We start from the raw sequence: 22,023 nt of genomic DNA on the forward strand, positions 1-22,023 counted from the left end.
AGAATCTCCATAGATTTTTTTCATGTCACACGGAAATCAACATTTGGCTAACCTACGATTCTACTGATGGATTCAGAGACAATCAATCTTCCACCCATGAATCCAGAACTGTTATTTTGCAAATGGTAGCTTTTATTTGATAAAGGCATTTCTCGTATGAAATATCTAGCTCTAGGAAAACCTGCTTAACTACATCATCACTTGTCTTTTCTCAACTTTAATCCTTGTCAACAACTTCCAGAGTTTTTAAATAGTCCTAATTAGCCACTAATGTTTTCGTAAATTGTTGAATATAAGGAGAGGGAAGAAGTCATTTGTAAGGCTGAAAGAAATTGTATGTAGTAGTAGTTGCCTTGTAGGATCAGGTGCAAAAAAAGTAAATGATCAAACATTGTAAACTGTGGGGAAACAGACAAGGGTAAAGTTGATCGTTTGGAAACAGATTTATCAATATGGTCATTTTTTGTCATTTTTGTAAAATGACTGACAAGTTCAGTATTGAAACACTCAATTCTCAGAAGCCAAACTCATAATGTCTGTGTTTAGTAAACAGCTGTGGTTTTGCCTTGGAAACTGACTATCACTTTAGAATAGAGGTAGTATTTGACTTAGGACTCGGAATTTCTGTCATAAGTCTAACAATCATAAGTCAAGGTACCCATGACCAGAGCAGATTTTATAACTTTTTTGCAACAATAGATGTCATGGTCATTAAATGATTGTGATGGTCATTAAGTGAAAGCCATGATTATTAAGCAAATGAATGTACATTGGTACCTCTACTTACAAACTTAATTTGTTCCATGGCCAGGTTCTTAAGTAGAAAAGTTTGTAAGAAGAAGCAATTTTCCCATAAGAATCAATGTAAAAGCAAATAATGCTTGGGAAGCGCCCGACTGGTGATAAAATATGAAATCCAGCATGGTAATCTCATTTGCTGTGTTGATATCATCATCATCATCATCATCATCACCACCATCATCATCATCAGTATTTGCCTTCATATGCAATATACACCACTCAAAAAAATAAAGGGAAGACTTAAACAACACAATATAACTCCAAGTAAATCCAACTTCTGTGAAATCAAACTGTCCACTTAGGAAGCAACACTGATGGACAATCAATTTCACATGCTGTTGTGCACATTCAACTTGGTACAGAACAAAGTATTCAATGAGAATATTTCATTCATCCAGATCTAGGATGTGTTCTTTGAGTGTTCCCTTTATTTTTTTTTTGAGCAGTATATATTCAGCCAGTTATGACACATTCAACAAATTGTGGTTAAAGAAATACAAAAAATATATGAACTCTTATGAGCATTGGCTCAGCTACCTTATTGTTTTTCTATCATGATAGGTTAAAAAAGGGCTTATTTTTCCCCCCATGGCTCAGCGTGAACTGTCCAGGAATGAACTTGATATCGTCTGGGAGTGAAATGTACACCCTGCCCCTGAGTTATGACCCTGCCCCAGCTTTGCCTGCGCAACAGTAATCAGGACATTCATTAAAACATTCTTTCTGAAGTGAGTGAACTGGGGGAGGCAGAATGCTAGCTAATTAACAGCCTATTTCTCTCTCTCTCCTTGGCTCCCACCAGGACTACAGTCACCAAAATAGAAGTCAGTAGGAAATCTTTCCTTAGTTTCCACCGTTTACAAAGTCAATCATCGGAACTTTGAGCCAAACTTGAAAACTTGCCTGGAGCCTTCCAAAGGACAGAAAGAATCTTCAGGTTTAGGCCTGGAGCCTTCCAAAGGACAGAAAGAATCATCAGGTTTAGGCCTGGAGCCTTCCAAAGGACAGAAAGAATCATCAGGTTTAGGCCTGGAGCCTTCCAAAGGACAGAAAGAATCATCAGGTTTAGGCCTGGAGCCTTCCAAAGGACAGAAAGAATCATCAGGTTTAGGCCTGGAGCCTTCCAAAGGACAGAAAGAATCATCAGGTTTAGGCCTGGAGCCTTCCAAAGGACAGAAAGAATCATCAGGTTTAGGCCTGGAGCCTTCCAAAGGACAGAAAGAATCATCAGGTTTAGGCCTGGAGTCTTCCAAAGGACAGAAAGAATCATCAGGTTTAGGCCTGGAGCCTTCCAAAGGACAGAAAGAATCATCAGGTTTAGGCCTGGAGCCTTCCAAAGAACAGAAAGAATCATCAGATTTAGGCTTTAATGGGCTTGTTAACTGTGCTAGAAAGAAACCGATTGTAAGACAAGAGAAGGGCTCCTCAAATAATCAAAAGGCATGGAAACACGTGAAAAAGGAAATAATCCTTTCCCCCCATTTACATATGGATTCCGAGATTCCCAGAACGCATTCTTTGCCTGATTGTTTTCCAATCCCTTCATCACCAAAGAGATAATTCAGTGGTGAGTTGCTGCAGTTCAAAGTTAACTTATTGGATTTATAGGCTGCCCAACTCCTGCTTAGTTAAAGTTTAAACAGATAAGCCCGGTGTGATAAAGGAAAAACAAAAATCTAATTCCCACAGGGTTTTTTTTTCCACGATGTTGCCTTTTGCTTCCAGTTCAAAGACTTCGCCAGTGAGATGCCCCATCCCACCACCTCCTTTATGAGCAAGAATTTAAACTTCTCGGAGCCAGGAGTTGCGCTACGAAAGGGAGGGAAGCAGAAAATAGATTGAGATCTAGTTTGAGTTCATCAGGTCACTGGCAATAGATGGAGAAAGAGCTCCTGGTTGCGTCTTGCTTAACTGGAACAATGAAACAGCTCTTCTCTTAAATTAACTGAAGAAGCTTCTTGGATGAGAAGTGAAATCCAGTTGCCTTTGGATGAAGCACCTTTGGGACTCCCAGGAGGGGTGATAACATTGGGACATTCCAAGGTCAATGTTCAGAAAGTGCTTTACATACACACAACTTAGCTGGAGGAACCCATACCACATCTCTTCGGAGAGGGGCGGCATACAAATCTAAGTAATAAATAAATTAAATAAATAAATAAATAAAAATCTCGGACATCAACACCCTTGAAAACGTCCAAAGATATTTCACCAGGAGAGCCCTTCACTCCTCCACTCGAAACAGAATACCCTACGAAAATAGACTAACAATCCTGGGTCTAGAAAGCTTAGAACTACGGCACCTAAAACACAATTTAAGTATTGCCCACAAGATCATATGCTGCAACGTCCTACCGGTCAATGACTCCTTCAGCTTCAACCGCAACTACACAAGAGCACGCAGCAGATTCAAACTTAATATTAACCGCTCCAAACATGACTGTAAAAAATATGACTTTAACAATCAAGATGTTGAAGCATGGAACTCATTACCGGACTCAATAGGGTCAACCCCTAACCCCCAACATTTCTCCCTAAGACTATCCACGATTGACCTCTCCAGGTTCCTAAGAGGTCAGTAAGGGGCGTACATAAGTGCACTAGTGTGCCTTTCGTCCCCTGTCCAATTGTCTTTCCTTTATCTCATATATCTTATTTATTTATTAATTAATTTATTAATCAGATTTGTATGCCGCCCCTCTCCGCAGACTCGGGGCGGCTCACAGCAATAATAATACAATGTAAAGAAATCTAATATTTAAGTTAATTTAAAACCCCAATTTAGAAACCAATCATACATACTAGCATACCATGCATAAATTTTATAAGCCTAGGGGGGAGGGAAAGTATCAATTCACCTATGCCTGACGATAGAGGTGGGTTTTAAGGAGCTTATGAAAGGCTAGGAGGGTGGGGGCAACTCTGATATCTGGGGGGAGTTGGTTCCAAAGGGTCGGGGCCACCACAGAGAAGGCTCTTCCCCTGGGTCCCACCAAACGACATTGTTTAGTTGACGGGACCCGGAGAAGGCCAACTCTGTGGGACCTAACTGGTCGCTGGGATTCGTGCAGCAGAAGGCGGTCTCGGAGATATTCTGGTCCGGTGCCATGAAGGGCTTTATAGGTCATAACCAACACTTTGAATTGTGACCGGAAACTGATCGGCAACCAATGCAGACTGCGGAGTGTTGGTGTAACATGGGCATATTTAGGGAAGCCCATGATTGCTCTCGCAGCTGCATTCAGCACGATCTGGAGTTTCCGAACACTTTTCAAAGATAGCCCCATGTAGAGAGCATTACAGATTACAGTACAATATATGATATATATTTTCTTCCTTTCAAATATGTTCTCTATTTTTACATATTATCTTTATATATATTACTTCATGTCTATTCTCTTCCATATGTATTGTGTATTGGACAAATGAATAAATAAATAAATAAACAATCTCTCTGTAGATATACCTTCAAAAGTATTGTTGTTTATCGAATTTGTACTTTGTCCTTGTGTACCTTAGGCTTCTAAAGAAGACTCACGCTGATGATGTTACTTAGTTGGGTAACGAAACTTCTGCATGGTATGTTTTATGTAAAAAATGAATATGGACCATTGATATCTAGCAATGCAAGATTAACCAAGAGGGAAAGGTTGAGCTGAGAGTATAGTCAAACACTTTTTGGGGGGGTTGGTTGTTTTTATTTATTTATTATTTATTATTAGTTTTATTATTTATTTATTAGTTTCTATTTCTTCTTTTTTGTATTGTCTATAATTTCTTTCTTGGGGAGGGTGTTAGTATGTTGTATATGTCATTTTGCTTATAATTTTCCTTCCTTGTTTTTGTATATAAATGTATATAAATTTAATTTAAAAAAATATTTAAAAAGAAACATTTGCAAGCAAATAACCGAGCTCAAATAACCTCCTCTCCCCGACCCCTTTCCTTTATAGCATAAAAGGTGAACTTAGGTAGGTAATCGAAAGTCTGTAGGCAAACAACCAAACTCAGAGAACACCAAGCACCAACAGATATTAACATCCAATGCATTTTCGTGGGGGATGCGTTCCGAGACCGCCCGCGAAAGTCAAATTTCCGCGAAGTAGAGATGCGGAAGTAAATACACTATTTTTGGCTATGAACAGTATCACAAACCTTCCCTTAACACTTTAAGCCCCTAAATTACAATTTCCCATTCCCTTAGCAACCATTTAGATTATTACTCACCATGTTTATTTATTAAAGTTTATTTAAAAAAAATATTTATTAAAGGCGGACGAAAGTTTGGCATCGACATATGACATCATCGGGCAGGAAAAACCGTGGTATAGGGGGGGAACCGCAAAGTATTTTTTAATTAATATTTTTGAAAAACCGTGGTATGGACTTTTCGCAAAGTTCGAACCCGCGAAAATTGAGGGAACACTGTATATATTAATATCTGTTGAGTCACAATTGAGAGGCATCAGAGTCACAACCAAGAAATCTCTGTATTGATATCCCAACAGATATTATATGTAATTATCCATGCACTCAATCACTTTTTCCCCCTTTAAACATTATATTTCCGTGACAATACTTAGATGATAGCCAAGAGATATGTTAAGACTAGAGATTAGGTTCATTTGATGAAAGTCTACTGTCTTGGCTCACAGGATACTCACTAACAACCCAACAGTTAGGTCTCCTGAACACTCATGCTTATCACTGTTCCATAGCCATTTGTCTTTAGTTGAATCTTCTGATCCGACTATCAGGAACAGAGAGTGGTCTAGTCCCTGTTTGCAAACAGACTGATATCAATCCCTTGGGTTTCATCATTTTCAGGTGAAGGAGTCAGTATGCTTTTGAAAACTGAAATATTTTTTCCCCTTGAGTTCTTTTTTTGATAATTTTTTTCTTCTACACTCATCTTTTCTAGTGCCACAAATGACTAATGCAGTTAGGTTGTAGGTAGGTAAGTAAGCTAATAAAGATCTCTACAAATGCAAAAATCTGGAGACTTATTTACAAGGGTGGGTTTCACAATTACTAAATAGTTATTAAACGTGTATATATTGTTTCACAGTTTTCAGACATTATTAGCTAGATTATGGCAAGGTCTGAACTGAGGTCTCCCTAATTCATTTATCTGTTCAAAAGCTTCTTTTGCATAAGGTTTATTTCTGTTTTTCATACCCCATAACCTCATCATCAACATATACAAAACCCCAAAGAATGTCTCTTTTAGAAAACAGTTGTCGCCCCTTTTACAATTCAACATTCTTCTATTCTTCATTTAAGAACTTTCTATAGATCCACAAGAAATTTAATACCTTCCAATTCAAGGTAATGTTTGCATTTGTATATTTGATGGTATTGCTCCTTTGTTTTTAAGGAGCATCTATTTTTTACAATGCCTTATAAGTATCCGCATTTGCAAAATTATGCTGCAAATTCATTGATTGGAAAGCAATGTTGTGGTAGTCTCAAATGTGGGTCCATCCCCCCTCAACTCAACTGGACTATGTTTATTTTTTTCCTTCAAAAGAATCTCCCCTCCCCTTGAGGATGAAGAGGTTTCCCCCTCACATTCAAGAAGCTTCATCAGTTCTGACTGAATGGTGGGGTGGATGGAAGGATTAGTTCTGATGAACAAATGGTGGTACAAATCCTGGTACAGCTTTCAGCTATACTTTGTTTTACCCTACCCATCCACCCTCAATTTGCTAGGACATGAAATAATCCATTAAACAGTGGGTGCTTTGTGAAGGAAAGTGAAAACATTAATTAAATAACTGATATTGTTAGAAAGGCAGTGAGTTTGAAATCATGATTAACATTCAAGAGGAGGAAGAGGAGAGGGAGAGGGGAAGGGGGAAAGGAGAAGAGGAGGTGAAGAAAGGAGGAGGAGGAAGAGGAGGAGGAGGGGGAGAGGAGGAAGAAGAAGAAGATGATGATGATGAAGAAGAAGAAGAGGTAGTGAATTTGAAATCACAATTAATATTCAAGAAGAGGAGAAGGAGGGAAGGAGGAGGAAGAGGGGAAGAGAAGGAGGAGAAGAGGAGGAGTAGGAGTGGTAGTGGTGGTAGTGGTAGTAGTAGTAGTAAGGACATTCAACTGTGGTGGTGATCATCTGGGTGCTAAGGCTTAATCGTTTCCTCACCATGGGAATGTAGACATGCTTAGCCTTTTGCCTGACCATGATTAACATTCAAGAGGAGGAGGAGGCAGGGGAGAGGGGAAGGGGGAAAGGAGAAGAGGAGGTGAAGAAAGGAGGAGGAGGAAGAGGAGGAGGAAGAGGAGGAGGAAGAGGGGGAGGAGGGGGAGAGAAGGAGGAGGAAGAAGAAGAAGATGAAGAAGAAGAAGAAAGAGATGAAGAAGAAGACGACCAAGGAAATGCTAAACACTGTTTTCTTTCTAGGAATCCAGTACAGTAGCAGAATCCTTAACCTTTGGAGCTTGCAAAGTCACCTAAGGTTAAAAGAAAGCAGATCTTCCCAGTAATGCACCAATCATTGGGTTTAGCATTAACGATGAGCATTTAAAGTTATTGACGGTCCCAGTAGCATAGCAACATGCTGCTGAAATTGTCTCCACAAGATAGCATCAAGGGCTAGGCTCTTCCCCCCCTCCTTCCTTCTCTTTCATCATAGTTTATCCAGCCTTTGAGGCTGGGGGTGGGAGTTACAAACAATCCAGGAAGAGTATTTTGGCCATAATGATGCAGGGGGAAATAGCCAATATATTTACTTGACCACAAAAAAAATATGAAAAACTGACTGAAACTCTCCTGGGGTGTTAAGCATTTATATCTAAAAGGGGAAAACAACCCAAATTAGACCTAATCATTAACAAAACTTATTTTCTTCCCAAGGCAAACAAATCATTGTATTTTTGGCTTGGGTTAAGGCCCTCTTTAGAAAGGGAAGTAAATTTAGGAAGGTGTTTGTTTGTTTGTTTGTTTGTTTTTAAAGAGGTGTATATAAATGTTTTTTTAATATAATTTTTTATTGATTTTTAAAGGATTTTACAAAAAACAAAACAGAAAACATGTGTACCATCACCATACAGAAAAAAACCCCTTCACCAGGGAAGAATCAATTTTGTGTCCTTCATTTGCTTTGTCTCTGGGTTACATTGTTCATTCTTTATAGGCTAATGGAATTACAATTATTAGAGGAAAAACCATGAGTAGAATTAGAGAAAGAAATTAATGATATTAAGAATCAGGAATTATTATTTAGGAAATGGAATAAGGTAGAAATAAATAAGCTATTAGATCCTACTAAAGCGATAATAGAGAGTTGGATGAAATGGCAAGATAAATTGAAAGTGACAAACTCTAAATTAGCCATGCTGCATGTGATAAATACAAAGAAAGAAAGTAACCTCACAAAGATAATATGGGAACTAAGGAGGAAAGGTATACAGAGAATAGAACAGTTATATGAAAGGACTAGAAATGAAATAGAGAGGTGCCTGGGACAACAAAACTGGTTACAAACCAATGCGATAAGTACATATTTAAGTAAAAGGGAAAACAAAGAAATATTTATGAGACAAGAAACAAATTTAGAAAAGATACTAAGGGATAAGTGCAAGAATATAAAAGCACAAACAGGTAATATATAGAGAGAATTATTACAAGTGGAAGAACAAGTAGTAATAGGATTGACGAGATATTGGCAGGACGAATTAGAAATTGATGAATGGGATATGGAGGGAATAATTGAGGTGTATATAAATGTTAAGTGGAAAAGGTCAAGAAAGTAATCAGAATTTTCTCATCTCTAGATCTCCCTTAAATCTCTGGAAGGATCCACATTCTCTGGATACCTCATGCATTACAGCTTCATCTTTTCTGGCAGAAAACTCCAAAACAAGAGCCTGCCCTGTTTAGAAGGGCCAAAAGAAATAGCTGCCTTAAGGGCACCCAAGCTGCAGCCCAACTGGAGGAAGTCCTACTGGATTCAAATGAGTTACTTTTGAGTGGACGCCTCCTGCATCCTACACACTATCAGTGTCCCTTTTCAAAAGACAGCTGGACTATCCCTTCTCATCTAAGCAGCTTCTTCAGTTCTGCACTGAACACCCCCCCCCCCCACATCAAAACTGAAGAAGCTTCTTGGATGAGCAGGGAAACCTCTTCCTCAAGGGGAAAAAAGTCCAGTTGCCTTTTGAAAAGAACCTTTGGGACAACCATGTCGTGAAAGGTTGAGAATCTCCATACACTATCAATGCAATTCTTTCTTTTTTTTTAATGAGAATCTAAACCAGAGGTCTTCAAACTTGGCAACTTTAAGGCTTGTGGACTTCAACTCCCAGAATTCTCCAGAATTTTGGGAGTTGAAGTCCACAAACCTTAAAGTTGCCAAGTTTGAGGATCCCTGATAAACCCTGATTCTCCTTCCTTGAACATGCTCACAACTCAACTAACAATGGAACTCAATGAAAGCATCTGCATTATTCAGTCTAACCTACTATCAAAACACTCTCTCTTCTCCCATCCTTCTCCTGCTTTTCCCCTTTAAAAGGTGCTCCTGGCACCTCAGAGTTTATGCTTAGAGGAAGTTCCAACAGGCAACTTTTCAACAGAGGTCTATTTTGCAGTACAAATCAGCCTCCTTTGAAGCCCACGCAAATACACCACATCATTGCTCCGGGGCCCCGATCTATTAAGTTTCTTCCAACCGCATGCCCGAAATTGTATTACACCTCAGCACGGACAGAAATACACGGGGGAGGAAAGAAGGAGAGGTGGGATTTGAGACAGGGAGGAGATCAATAGATCGATCGATCATTCATGACGGAGGGCCAGAGGGGAAAACACACAAGGTCTGGGGAGTAGGGTACAACTGTCAATAGAAGCAGATATTATCTTATGCACACATTCGTTCTCTCTCTCTCTCTCTCTCTCTCTCTCTCTCTCTCTTTTTTTTTTTCTGGAGATGTGAGGTCAACTGGATCCCCATTCTCGACCCCCACCCCTCACCCAATCGCGCAACCCGCTCCTCGCCTCCTCTTTGACCTACTAGTAAGGAGCCGAGATGGAGATCAGAAAGTAAGACTTGACACAACCGCGGTTGATTGATGCCTGCAGGACATTCAGTCCCTCTCCATCACCTTTCTTCTTTGCCTTTCCACCCCACCGCAAACCCCACGGATTTACAAATTTGTGGCCCCTAAAGCTGGGGACCACAACGGAACCCTTTTCCCTAGTCGAGAAGCCAAAGGATCCAGGTCTCAAAGCAAAGCATCCTCTCCAGAGAGGGAGGACAGAGAGGGAGGGTTGGAGAGGTTTCCCCAAACCGCCAAAAGTCAGGAAAAGAAAAGAGGAGTTTTGGAATCAAACGAAAGAAGGGAAGGAGAAAAAAAGAACGAAAACGACATTGGCCCTCTCCCTCTGCACCCCCGGCCGAGCCCTTCGCCCCCTTTCTTTCCCTGGACGCCCGGGGAGGCGAGGCGAGGCGCGACTGGCACTCACCGGGGGATGGAAAGAGATCCACCTCCACCTTCTCGGCTTTGATGAGGGTCAAGGTGGGCTTCGGAGGGTCGCCGGCCGCCTTCATGGCTGCAAAGGGGTCGCCGGAGGGAGCCTGGAAGCCGGGGAAGGGGGTAGAGGGACCTCGGTGGCGAGAAGCCCGGGCTCCCCAATCTTGGAACGGCCAGGCGCTTCTCCTGGGGGGGGGCGCAAAGTTGGGCAAAGATGAACCCGGCTGAGTGAGTTGGCTGCCCGGCTTGGGTCGGTTGCTTTTGGCGGCTCCGCTCCGCTCGCTCTTCAGCGCGGCCCTGATGGGCTCCGGCCGCGGCTCTCGCTCCCTTCCGCGTTCCCTTTGCGTCTTGCTAGGGCGTTTCTCCGAGCGTGCCCCCCCTCCACCAACCCTCCTCCTCCTCCTCGCCCTGTAGCGGCTGCAAGCGAGGAGTTGGGCTGCGGCGCAAGAGGGAGGGAGGCGGCCTCCGCTCGGGGACAGCGGCCGGGGGTGAGTGGGTGGGTGGGAAGGGCTTCCTCCGCCTCCGAACGGCTGGCTGGGACCAACCCAGCTGCCGCTGGGTCCCGGTCTCCGTCGCCCCAACCCCGGCTAAGAAAAACAGGGCGCAGCATACCCCTCCACGTGGCGCCCTTTCTTCCCTGGGTTTCTTCTCGCTCCGTGTAGCGGAGGGAAGGGAAGACCAACGGGTGGGTGTTTGTTGGGTCGGTCCCTTGGGAGCGTAGACAAAGGACCGCACCTTTGGGAAGCCCCATTGATCCGGAGTCAAGAGTTTCATTGATCCGGAGTCAAGTCTACCCCGGTTCCAAGATGTTTCAAGCTACATCTGTATCCTCAAAGAGTTTTAATCTCTAAAAATTCTAAAACTCTTTAATCAAAGTTTTAATTAAGTGCTATACTTCGTGATTCTTGACAAACTTATCTTTTTTTAAAAAAAAATGTACAGTGAGAGCATCTGCACCGAAGACAAATTCCTTGTGTGTCCAATCACACTTGGCCAATAAAGAATTCTATGCTATGCTATGCGATGCGATGCGATGCGATGCTATGCTAGATAGAATGGAATAGAATTCTTTATTGGCCAAGTGTGATTGGACACACAAGGAATTTATCTGGTGTGTCCAATCACAATGTACATAAAAGAAAAAGATTCATTTGTCAAGAATCATGAGGTACCACACTTAATGATTGTCATAGGGGTCAATGATAGTAGTACAACACTTAATGATTGTCATAGGGGTCAAATAAGTAATGGGGAAACAATAAATATTAATAAAAAATCTTAAGGATACAAGCAAGAAGTTACAGTCATAAGGTCATAAGTGGGAGGAAATGGGTGATAGGAATGATGAGAAAAAGCTAATAGTAGTAGTAATGAAGACTTAGTAAATAGTTTGACAGTGTTGAGGGAATTATTGTTGTGAGCTGCCCTGAGTTTTCAGAGAGAGGTGGCAAACAAATCTAATAAATTATAATAATAATAATAATAATTATTATTATTATTATTATTATTATTATTATTATTATTATTATTATTAGTTTAGCAGAGTGATGGCGTTCGGGGAAAAAACTGTTCTTGTGTCTAATTGTCTTGGTGTGCAGTGCTCTGTAGCGACATTTTGAGGGTAGGAGTTGAAACAGTTCCATTCTATTCTAAAATTCAAATTCAATCACCATCAGGACAGGCGCAAAAAGATGAGTTCTTAATGATGAGCCTCTTCAAGGCTCCTTCTGCCCGTTTTAGGGTCTCTTTCTTCTTTAAAAAGTGGAGGGACCCCCCTCTTTTTGGGAGCCCACTGCAGGCGATTGACCCCGTGTGCCCTTTATTTTATCCCTAGGTTTGGGGGTTTTTTAAAAAAAAAAGTTGAAGGAGGTATAATTTTCCCTAAATTACCATGTGAAAGTGGTGGTGGAGCCGAGCTGGCTAGCTCATCTCCTAAGGTTGTGAAATTGAGTTCCCTTTTTTAGGTAAACAAGTTCTCCCCCCCTACTTTTTTTAGTAAAAACCTGCCCCCCACCCATGTCCAACTGTCCTTTGCACACACAGAGAGAGAGAGAGAGAGAGGAGAGAGAGAGAGAGAGAGGAGAGAGAGAGAGAGAGAGAAGAGAGAGAAGGAAGTGCAATTAATCTCCTGACAACTTTCCACCAGATCTCCAAGCAGCTCAGTTAAACTATACAAACCACAAAGTTTTCAAAGAGTGGCGTTAGCCATTCAGTTTATTTAAAAATAAATCACTTTTTTTGAGGGGGGGGGCTTGATTGGTACCCAGCAAAATGGCTCAAAATGCAACTAAAAAAATAAAATATCAACTTCCCCCTGGGGCTCTTTACGGTGGCAGGATGCTGCCGCCATCGCTATCTCTCTACTAAAATAAAAATAAAAATTATACCGCGAAGAAGTAGCAGCAAGTGTAGGGTCTGAATTTGCAGCCTCCAGGTTTGTAATTCTCCCTGCCTCTATTGTGTCTTCTCTTTGATGATGATGATGAGTTCTGCCGAATCTTGGAAGCTTGCCCATCCTTTCATGCTATTTCGGGATTAAAAAGTTTTTCCCAAGCTTTGGATTCTGGATTCGCCCCTCTCTCTGCCTTAGGCCAATGTTTCTGTTTGTTAATTTCTCTAACCCCTATACCTTTTACCTTTAACTGTCTACTGTGGACCTTAACACATTTCTTAAGAGATCCCTAAGGAGCCGTGCATAAGCGCACCAGTGTGCCTGCCTTCCTGTCCTACTATACCCAATTTGTATATCCACATCTCGGACATCAACACCCTTGAAAACATCCAAAAATATTTTGCCAGAAGAGCTCTTCACTCCTCCACTCGAAACAGAATACCCTACGAAAATAGACTAACAATCCTGGGTCTAGAAAGCTTAGAACTACGATGCCTAAAACACGATTTAAGTATTGCCCACAAGATAATATGCTGCAACGTCCTACCTGTCAATGACTACTTCGGCTTCAACTGCAACAACACAAGAGCACGCAACAGATTCAAACTTAATATTAACCGCTCCAAACTTGACTGTAAAAAATATGACTTTAACAATCGAGTTGTCGAAGCATGGAACTAATTACCAGACTCAATAGTGTCAACCCCTAACCCCCAACATTTACCCCTTAGATTGTCCACGATTGACCTCTCCAGGTTCCTAAGAGGCCAGTAAGGGGTGTACATAAGTGCACTAGTGTGTCTTTCATCCCTTGTCCAATTGTCTTTCCTTTATCTCATATATCATATATATTTTCTTCCTTTCATATATCTTCTCCTCTATTTTATATTTTTCATTATATATATTACCTCATGTCAATTCTCTTCTATGTATTGTGTATTGGACAAAATAAATAAATAAAATAAAATAAATAAAGCGCACCAGTGTGCCTGCCTTCCTGTCCTACTATACCCAATTTGTATGTACAGTGGTTCCTCTACCTAAGGACGCCTCTACTTAAGAACATTTCTAGATAAGAACCGTGTGTTTAAGATTTTTTTGCCTGTTCTTAAGAACCGTTTTCTACTTAAGAACCCGAGGCTGGAAAAATTTCCCAGGAAATTTGAGAGCAGCACGAAGGCCCGGCCAGTTTCCTGCCATTCCCCCTTTAGTCCCAGCCATCTCGGGTTTGTCTGGGCTGCCAGAGGTGCCTTTCATGGTGCTTAAGGAGGCTTTGGGATGGGAGGTGTGTTGTCCTCCCCACCGCTTCAGAGTCCCTCTTTTTTTAAAGAAGTTATTTCAATGCATATCATTATATTGTTGCGGGTGGAATGCCATTTTTTATATAAAAAAAGTTATTTCAGTCTGTAATCAGAGAAGGGATGGGGCATATCTGAAGATGCTGGGTTGTAGATTGTTTGAATGGGACTGGAATGATATAATAATAATAATAATAATAATAATAATAATAATAATAATAATAATAATAATTATTATTATTATTATTATTATTATTATTATTTATTAGATTTGTATGCCGCCCCTCTCCGAAGACTCGGGGCAGCTCACAACAATGATAAAAACAATATTATACTGGCACAAATCTAATATTTAAAAAAACTAAAAACCCTATCATAATTAAAAACCAAACAGCACATACATACCAAACATAAATTATAATTAGACTGGGGAAAAGGTGTCTCAAATCCCCCATGCCTGGCGGTATAGGTGGGCCTTAAGTAGTTTACGGAAGACAAGGAGGATGGGAGCAGTTCTAATCTCCGGGGGGAGTTGATTCCAGAGGGCCGGGGCCGCCACAGAGAAGGCCAAACGACATTGTTTAGTCGACGGGACCCAGAGAAGGCCAACTCTGTGGGACCTTATCGGCCGCTGGGATTTGTGCGGTAGATACATCTGTCGATCTAATGACAAAGCTCCAGGTTCAAATCGTGACCAGCAAGTGTAAATAAGCCAGAGTTTTACCCGTTAGCAAGCATAACTCTAATTGGATTTACACACTTGCCATTTACTACAAGATCTAAAATTGCTCCCTCGTGAAAACTGAGCCTATACTTAGTTGAGATTACAGTGTGATTACAGTTTATGATAGTCCACAGTGGTGACCCTTTGGGTTCACACAACAGAGTAAGCCTGTAACCTCAATTACAAGCAGCGTGCTTACTTACAAGCATATAATACTATCAGCGTTATGGAGAGAGGGAAATGCTATTGTGCGTGTAGGTTCTACCAGAGCTGAGATGAGTGAAAAAAACACAGCCTTAGTCCTTGGGCAGTTTCCTTCAATCTAATCTATCTAATAAGGTTGCCATGGGGAAAAAAATAGGAAGAGCCATCTGCTACACAATGTTTTTGATAGTCACTTTCCCATGATAATCGCACGGTTTAAAAAAATTCTGGAAAATTCCTCCAAAGTGAGTGAATGTTCTCTTTACTTGGCATGGCGTTTTGGGGTGCAAGAGTTATTAAGGTCAATGACTACTTCAGCTTCAACCGCAACAACACAAGAGCACGCAGCAGATTCAAACTTAATACGAACCGCTCCAAACTTGACGGTAAAAAATATGATTTCAACTATCAAGTCATCGAAGCATGGAACTCATTACCGGACTCAATTGTGTCAACCTCTAACCCCCAACACTTCTCCCTTAGACTCTCCACGATTGACCTCTCCAGGTTCCTAAGAGGCCAGTAAGGGGCGTACATAAGTGCACTGGTGTGCCTTTCGTCCCCTGTCCAATTGTCTTTCCTTTCTTTCACCTATCGTATATATTCTCTTCCTTTCATATATCCTCTCTTCTAAGTTCACTTTTACCCTTATATATATTATCACATGTCTACTTTTCTTCCTATGTATTTGTGTATTGGACGAATGAATGAATGAATTAACGAATGAATAAATAAATAAATAAATAAATAAATGATTAAATAAATAAATAAATAAATAAATAAATGATTAAATGAATGAATGAATGAATGAATGAATAAATAAATAAATAAATAAATTTACTGGCGGAGATTCAGAAATAGCTTAGTTGGGAAGGAGCTGTAGTTGTTCAACCTTTAAGTTTTTAACCATATCACCTATTTTTTTTAAAAAAAAAAAGAATGAGGATGCAACATCTATAAGCATAAACAGGTCTTTTTAGTGAAAAATGGCTTTTTAATATCTATTCAGGTATTTTCAGGAAGTAATTGATGGGACCTAAGAGCAAAACCTGAGACCTGCCTGATTGCATTTTTATCTGTGTAGTCATATTTTCCCTCTCCCTGAAATTAACAAGACTTTCAGTAGAGCCATGCACTATTTAGATCAGAAAAAAAGAAAAGAAAACGAAAAACAACGGAAAGGAAGAAAGGTGTAGGAGGGGACTCCTCTTATTCAGCCTTTCTGTGCTGATCCATGTAGGAGGAGAAAAGAAAGAAAGAAAGAAAGAAAGAAAGAAAGAAAGAGGGAGGGAGGGAGGGGAAGGAAAGAAAGGAAGGAAAGAAAAAAAGAAAGAAAGAAAGAAAGAGGGAGGGAGGGGAAGGAAAGGAAAGGAAGGAAGGAAAGAAGGAAGGAAAGAAAGAGGGAGGGAGGGGAGGGGAGGGGAAGGAAAGAAAGAAAGAAAGAGGGAGGGAGGGGAAGGAAAGGAAGGAAAGAAAGAAAGAAAGAAAGAAATAAAGAAAGAAAGAGGGAGGGAGGGGAAGGAAAGGAAGGAAAGAAAGAAAGAAAGAAAGAGGGAGGGAGGGGAAGGAAAGGAAGGAAGGAAAGAAAGAAGGAATGAAAGAAAGAAAGAGGGAGGGAGGGGAAGGAAAGGAAGGAAAGAAAAAAAGAGGGAGGGATGGGGGAGGGGAAGGAAAGGAAGGAAGGAAGGAAAGGAGGAAGGAAGGAAGGTAGGTACAGGGTTCCAAGTAACATGCCCAGTTTCAGGGTTGATGGGAGGGAGGGTGGAAGGAAAAGAAAGAAAGAAAGAAGGAAGGAAGGAAGGAAGGAGGAAGGAAAGAAAGAAAGGAGGGAGGGAGGATTAGAAAGAGCTATTAAATGTTATTCATCATGTAAACCAAGCTTCATATACAGTACTTCTCTACCCAAAGATAAGATCTGTCGGTGATCAGCTCATTCAAATCTACAATCTCTCCCTTGGGTCTTTCCCTACTTCGGTTGTCTATCTGTCTATCTACTTAGCTACCTATCATCAAACCAAAGTTGGCACAGGCAGAATGTACCTAAACATAGTATGAACCCCATCTCTCACCCCCACTAGCTTCTATCTTTCTGCTATACTTCCATGACACTCCCTTCATCTTAAATTTGTCCCTTGGGTGAGAGGAGCTTAAGTCATCATTCGCTGTGCTATTGTAAATTTCCCCCCATTATTCTTATTGTTCAAAGTCAACCCTGGTAGAATTTGTCACTGAGGTGCAGTGAGAAATCAGGTAGATTTGGCAACAGAAACAATAAAAGCCTTGACAAAAGGGACAATAAATGTCATGTTGGTACTCAAAAATAGGTGGAGAACATTTCTAATTAGCAGTGGGGAAGGTCTTTAGTTCCATGAGTTTCTTCTCTTTTTTTTTCAATTTTTTTATTGAGTTTTTTGACAGACATCTAACATTAAACATTTACATTTCCCTATATACATAAAACACAAATTGATTTTTTTACAATTCCATTTAATGTACATAATAGTCTTTTACTGCTAGTTTCTCTTTTTTCTCTCGATCCAGTTGTACAATTTTTTCCATACTCTGTAGTAGTTTTTATGATATATGATATATTTATAGAATAGAATAGAATAGAATTTTTATTGGCCAAGTGTGATTGGACACACAAGGAATTTGTCTTGGTGCATATGCTCTCAACGTACATAAAATAAAATATACATTTGTCAAGAATCATGTGGTACTTAATGATTGTCATAGGGGTCAAATAAGCAATGTAGAAGCAATATTAACACAAATATTAGGATATACGCAACAGGTTACATTCATACAGTCACCATGGGAGGAAATGGGTGATAGGAATGATGAGAAAAACTAGTAGAATAGAAGTGCAGATTTAGTAGAAAGTCTGACAGTGTTGGCCTTCTCCGGGTCCCGTCGACTAAACAATGTCGTCTGGTGGGACCCAGGGGAAGAGCCTTCTCTGTGGGGGCCCCGACCCTCTGGAACCAGCTCCCCCCTGAGATTAGGATTGCCCCCACCCTCCCTGCCTTTCGTAAACTCCTTAAGTCCCACCTTTGCCATCAGGCATGGGGGAACTAAAACACCTCCCCCTTGCCCATATTGTTTTGTTGATTGATTGACTGTGTGCCTGTTTTTTATATATACTGTTTTTTATGAGATTATTAATTTAAATTGGAACTGGATGGGTGGGCATTGGATTTGGTATTGTGTACTGTACTGTTTTTAATTATTGTTGTGAGCCGCCCCGAGTTTGCGGAGAGGGGCGGCATATAAATCCAATAAACCTAAACCTAACCTAAACCTGTTTCCTCCCAGGAGTTTCCTAGAGAGGCCTCCCAGAGGCTTCTCCCTACCTTTTCCAGCCCTGTTTCCTCCCAGGAGATTCCTAGAGAGGCTCCACAGAGGCTTCTCCCCGCGTTTTCCAGCCCTGTTTCCTCCCAGGAGATTCCTAGAGAAGTCCCACAGAGACTTCTCCCCACCTTTTGCAGACCTGTTTCCTCCCAGGAAATTCCTAGAGAGGCTTCACAGAGGCTTCTCTCTGCCTTTTCCAGTGACAGTTTGGGAGGCTTGGGTTTGTAAGTGGAAAATGGTTCTTGAGAAGAGGCAAAAGAAATTTGAACACCCAGTTCTTAGCTAGAAAAGTTTGTCAGTAGAGGCTTTGTAGGTAGAGGTACCACTGTATACAGGTATATATAAAATACATACACACACGCACACACATACACACACACATATATATGATTTTTTTTCTGCTGACAACTGAGAGGCCTTCCTACATAACGTTACCCAGTTCCCCAACACCAAGGTTACAACAGTGGTGAGATATGTATCATAGCAACATATTATACACATAGCTCTATAACCAAAAAGCCTTGGTTTTTGACGTAAATATTTCATTGCTAAGTTTTGTTTTGTTTTTTTATAAAAAGTACCAAACCACAAACAGCAATTCACAGAAAGGAGACTATGACTCACAGAGACCCATTTACTGTCACCTCTCACAGAAAAAATAATAATAAGCAGAATGGATGTCATTAAGCACTCTGCTAGCTGTCGTTCTCTTGTCAACAACATCTCACTATTGTTCATTGCACTGCAAAGGTGTTGTTTTTTTTAAAAGACCTATTATGCACAAACCTCTCTTTGGACCTTTTGCGTAGCAACTGTGTAAGAATGAATAATCCCAGACTGATAATTTTAAGGAGAATTTCCGGCGATCATTGGAAATCAGGTCAATGTAGGGTTTTTCAATTATTCATTTCAGGAATTCAGCTCTAGGACACCACAATTAATGCCACACAAAAATATAGAATAGCAATAGCACTTAGACTTATATACTGCTTCACAGTGCTTTACAGCCCATTCTAAATGGTTTATGGAGTCAGCATATTGCCCCCCAACAATCTGGCTCCTCATTTTGCCTACCTCAGAAGGATGGAAGCCTGAGTCAACCTTGAGCTGCTCAGAATTGAACTACTGGCAATTGGTAGAATTAGCCTGCAACACTGCATTCTAACCACAAGGAGGGAAGGGAGGAAGGGAGGGAGGAAGGAAGGAAGGAAGGAAGGAAGGAAGGAAGGAAGGAAGGGTGTCAGGGTTCCAAGAAATACAGTGATACCTCGTCTTACAAACGCCTCATCATACAAACTTTTCAAGATACAAACCCGGGGTTTAAGATTTGTTTGCCTCTTCTTACAAACTATTTTCACCTTACAAACCCACCACCGCCCCTGGGATGCCCCGCCTCCAGACTTCTGTTGCCAGAGAAGCACCCGTTCTTGCACTGCTGGGATTCCTCCGAGGCTCCCCTCCATGGGAAACCCCACCTCCGGACTTCCATTGCCAGCGAAGCACTTGTTTTTGCGATGCTGGGATTTCCCTGCTGGGATTCCCCTGCAGCATCGCAAAAACACAGAAGTCCGGAGGTGGGGTTTCCTATGGAGGGGAACCTCAGGGGAGTGCCAGCAGCGCAAAAACGGGCATTTTGGCTGGCAAAAGGAGTGAATTTTGGGCTTGCACGCATTAATCGCTTTTCCATTGATTCCTATGGGAAACATTGTTTCGTCTTACAAACTTTTCACCTTAAGAACCTCGTCCCGGAACCAATTAAGTTTGTAAGACAAGGTATCACTGTATATCCAATTATTATTATTATTATTATTATTATTATTATTATTATTATTATTATTATTACTATTATTATTATTACTATTATTATTATTATTATTATTATTATTATTACTACTATTATTATTATTTATTATTTATTGGATTTGTATGCCGCCCCTCTCCGTAGACTCGGCGGCTAACAACAGTAGTACAAAACAGCATGTAAATCCAATACTAAAACAGTTAAAAACCCTTATTTGTAAAACCAAACATACATACAAACAAACATACCATGCATAAATTGTAAAGGCCTAGGGGGAAAGAATATCTCAGTTCTCCCATGCCTGACAGCAGAGGTGGGTTTTAAGGAGCTTAAGTTTGAAGGGAGGGAGGGAGGTAACAATAGCCTTAGACTTACATACTGTTTCACACTGATTTGCAGCCCTCTCTAAGCTGTTTCCGGATGTCAACATATTGCCCCCAACAATCTGGGTCCTCATTTTACCCACCTTGGAAGGACAGAAGGCTGAGTCAACCTTGAACCTGGTGACATTCAAACTGCCAAAACTGAAGCATCTATGCTCATTGATCCTATTCAGGTTCTAGGTTTATATGCCATGTTTATCCACCATCTCAGGATGAAAATCTTAAGTCCAGGTACACCTTAACATACAGAATGATGCAGAACCTTATAAATGTGTCTTAGGTACACACTGTCAGATGGGACTTTAGGGAGCTGGAAGAATCCTCTATTATATTTTCCTACACAGTTAACATTCTCTGTGATGAAAAGCAATTTGTCATTTCAACTTTGCGGGTAGAACAAAATAGCTTGGGTGAAATACTCATCAGTTCCTACATTGTTGTGTGAGGGAGATATTCTTTTTTTTTTAATTGCACCATCATTTCTCTGGTCATCTGCAGCCATGCAGGGTACCACCCTTTTATTATAGGAAAATATCAGAGTGAAATGGAATTTTCCCAGGAAAAGAAAGTGAATGCAGCTCAGAGTGGTTTCAGAGGGATGGAAAATGTACGACAAACAGTATCAGTGACAACAGCCATCACAATGTTTTGTCAATTCCAACAATGGCACTCTCTGTAAGCAGGTTTGTGCATGTGTACGTGTGAGATGAAAAGAGTATTTTTGCCATCATATGCAAATCCTCCCTTTTTTAATGCAAGCATCATATTATTGCACACAGGTGCAAAAGTCTGCTAGAGCAGTGTTTCCCAAGCTTGGCAAATTTTTAATTTATTTATTTAATTTATTTATTTTGTCCAATACACAATAAATATTGAAGAGGATAGACATGGAGTATTATATATAAAGAAAAGATATAAAAGTAGAGGAGAAGATATATGAAAGGAAGAAAAGATATATGAGATATGAGATAGAGACAATTGGACAGGGGACGAAAGGCAGGCTAGTGCACTTATGTACGCCCCTTACTGACCTCTTAGGAACCTGGAGAGGTCAATCGTGAATAGTCTAAGGCAGGGGTCCCCAACCACCGGGCCGCGGACCAGTACCGGGCCGCGGGGCATGTTGCACCGGTCCGTGGAGTCAGCAGCTGCCGGCCCTCATGCCGCCACCCCCTCGCTCCAGCACTTCACCTCCCGCTGGGCAAGAGGCCTCGGGAGGCAGGTTCTGCCGGCCACAGGACGATGGACGGGACAGAGGGGCGGGAAGGACCGAGAGGCTCAAGCCTCTTTTGGCTTCTGCCACGGGGCGCTTTTGCGTTTTTGGCTGGGGGGAGGCAGGAGGGCCAGCCTGACCCCCTCTCTCCAGCGCTTAGCCTCCCGCTGGGCAAGAGGGCTTGGGAGGCAGGTTCTGCCGGCCACAGGGCAATGGTGGGAAAGAGGGGCGGGGAGGACCAGCACCCCCATGCTTAATCCCGCCTCCAACCACACCCCTTTCCGCCCCCACCGGGCCATAGAAAAATTGTCTTGCTGAAACTGGTCCCTGGTGGAAAAAACGTTGGGGACCACTAGTCTAAGGGAGAAATGTTGGGGGTTAG

The 22,023-nt window shown here is 41.3% G+C and overlaps 1 protein-coding gene across 2 annotated transcripts in view; it reads right to left on the reverse strand.

The window, feature by feature from the left end:
* The window catches only part of ETS1 (ETS proto-oncogene 1, transcription factor), a 185,681-nt gene that overhangs the window by 100,650 nt on the left and 63,008 nt on the right, over nucleotides 1-22,023 (reverse strand). Inside the window, exon 1 of one of the 2 annotated variants that reach the window (XM_070765929.1) lies at nucleotides 10,268-10,597. The exons of the other annotated variant lie outside the window; for it this stretch is intronic. Coding sequence (XP_070622030.1) covers nucleotides 10,268-10,352 — 85 coding nt within the window. The 5' untranslated portion in view covers nucleotides 10,353-10,597. Of the gene's footprint in view, nucleotides 1-10,267; nucleotides 10,598-22,023 lie in introns of those variants that run through there. 2 annotated transcript variants of the gene reach the window in all.

Source organism: Erythrolamprus reginae, chromosome 12, assembly GCF_031021105.1.
Source record: "Erythrolamprus reginae isolate rEryReg1 chromosome 12, rEryReg1.hap1, whole genome shotgun sequence".
Taxonomy (NCBI): Eukaryota; Metazoa; Chordata; class Lepidosauria; order Squamata; family Dipsadidae; genus Erythrolamprus; species Erythrolamprus reginae.